Genomic DNA, 1,651 nt, shown 5'->3' with positions numbered 1-1,651 from the left:
AAGTCCCGGGTCTGTGGCTTCCACGAGGTGGTAGGAGAGCCAGGCGTTGCGCCCCGAGTCCGCGTCTATTGCCACCACCTTCGTGATGAGAGAAGAAGGGGCAGTAGAGGGGGAGATTCGCAACTGGGTAGCGGAGTCCTCCCCGGCCCTGGGGAAATGCACCTGCGGGGCATTGTCATTCTGGTCCACTATAAAAATGTGAACCAGCGTCCTGTTCCTCAGGGCCGGGGAGCCACCATCAGAGACCTCCACGTGGAACTGGAGATAGGTGGTTTGCTCATAGTCAAAGGGGAGTTTGGCAGAGACCTGCCCACTTGTGGGATGTATGGAGAGGTAGCGAGTCGGATCCAGGCCTGGATCTGTCCCACCAGCTCGCAGGATGGAGTAGGAGAGGCGGGAATTCTGCTCCGAGTCAGGGTCGGCAGCAGAGACTGTAACCAGCACGCTGCCCACAGGGTTGTTTTCTGCCACCAGCACTTCGTAGAACGCTTGCTCAAACTGGGGCGCGTTGTCGTTGACATCTGCAAGAGAGATTGGCAAGATAGTGTGGCGGGAGAGCGGGGGACTGCCCAGGTCCGAGGCAGAGATGGTGACATTGTAATAGGCAATGTGCTCCCGGTCCAAACTGGTGCTGGTTAGCAGCGAGTACTGGTGCTCATAGTCCTTTCGCAGCTGGAAGGGAAGATCTGGAGACACGTGACACTGGACTTTGCCCTGCTCACCAGAGTCCCTGTCTCTGACGTGTATCACAGCCACCACTGTGCCCGGGGGTGCGTCCTCACTCAGGGAGCTGGAGAAGGAGGTAAGAATGACCTCGGGGGCGTTGTCGTTCACATCAGTGATTTCCACCACCACGCTGCAGTGCTCCTCCATCGTGGGCGATCCCATGTCCTTGGCCTCTACTTCGATCTCATACACCGTCGCTTCCTCGAAGTCCAGGTCGCCCTGAACGCGAATCTCCCCGGTTTGCTCATCGATGGCAAAGATCTGGCGTAAAGCAGCTGAGTTGTGGCTGCTGAGGGAGTAGCGGATGTCTCCGTTGGGCCCTTCGTCCACATCGGTGGCATTTAACTTCACCACGAGGGTGCCCAGCGGCGAGTTCTCCACCAAGCGGGCTCCGTATGATGGTCTGTCAAAGACCGGGTGGTTGTCATTGGCATCCAGGACATGAATAGTGATGCGTGTCTTGCTGGACTTGGGGGGAGAGCCCCCATCTTCTGCGGTCAGGACCAGGTGGTGGAAAGCTCTGAGTTCCCGGTCCAGGGCCCTCTCCAGCACCAGCTCAGGGAACTTCCCACCATCTGTGCGCGCCTTCACGTTGAGGTTGAAGTTCTCGTTGGCACTCAGGTGATAGGTCTGCAAGGTGTTGGTGCCCACGTCAGGGTCCTGGGCAGGCTGAATGGGGAAGCGGGCACCCAGGGATGCCAGCTCGTAGATGCGCAAGGAAACCTCGTCGCTGGGGAACTCTGGGGGGTTGTCATTGATATCCAGGATCTCCACCTCGATGCGGTAAAACTCCACTGGGTTCTCGATGGCAAGCTTCAGGTGGAGGAAGCAACGGGGGTTCTGCCCGCAGAGCTGCTCCCGGTCTATCCGCTCGCTGACCATTATAACGCCGGTGTTCACATTGACCGAGAAGTACTGGGAATCC

General features: G+C 58.3%; 1 protein-coding gene across 1 annotated transcript; it reads right to left on the bottom strand.

Annotated features, from left to right (window-relative positions):
- Window positions 1-6: 6 nt before the first annotated feature.
- Window positions 7-1,647, bottom strand: LOC104083005 (protocadherin gamma-C5-like; the record flags this gene model as incomplete). The annotated part of the gene is made up of 1 exon (XM_009586322.1): window positions 7-1,647. A coding segment is annotated over one exon (1,641 nt), but the record flags the coding sequence as incomplete, so codon positions are not given.
- Between the last annotated feature and the right edge of the window lie 4 nt (window positions 1,648-1,651).

This window comes from Fulmarus glacialis, unplaced genomic scaffold (assembly GCF_000690835.1).
Source record: "Fulmarus glacialis isolate BGI_N327 unplaced genomic scaffold, ASM69083v1 C13841657, whole genome shotgun sequence".
Classification (NCBI taxonomy): Eukaryota; Metazoa; Chordata; class Aves; order Procellariiformes; family Procellariidae; genus Fulmarus; species Fulmarus glacialis.
The sequence above is the reverse complement of the archived record's forward strand: the minus strand, read 5'-3'. Positions and strand labels throughout refer to the sequence as shown.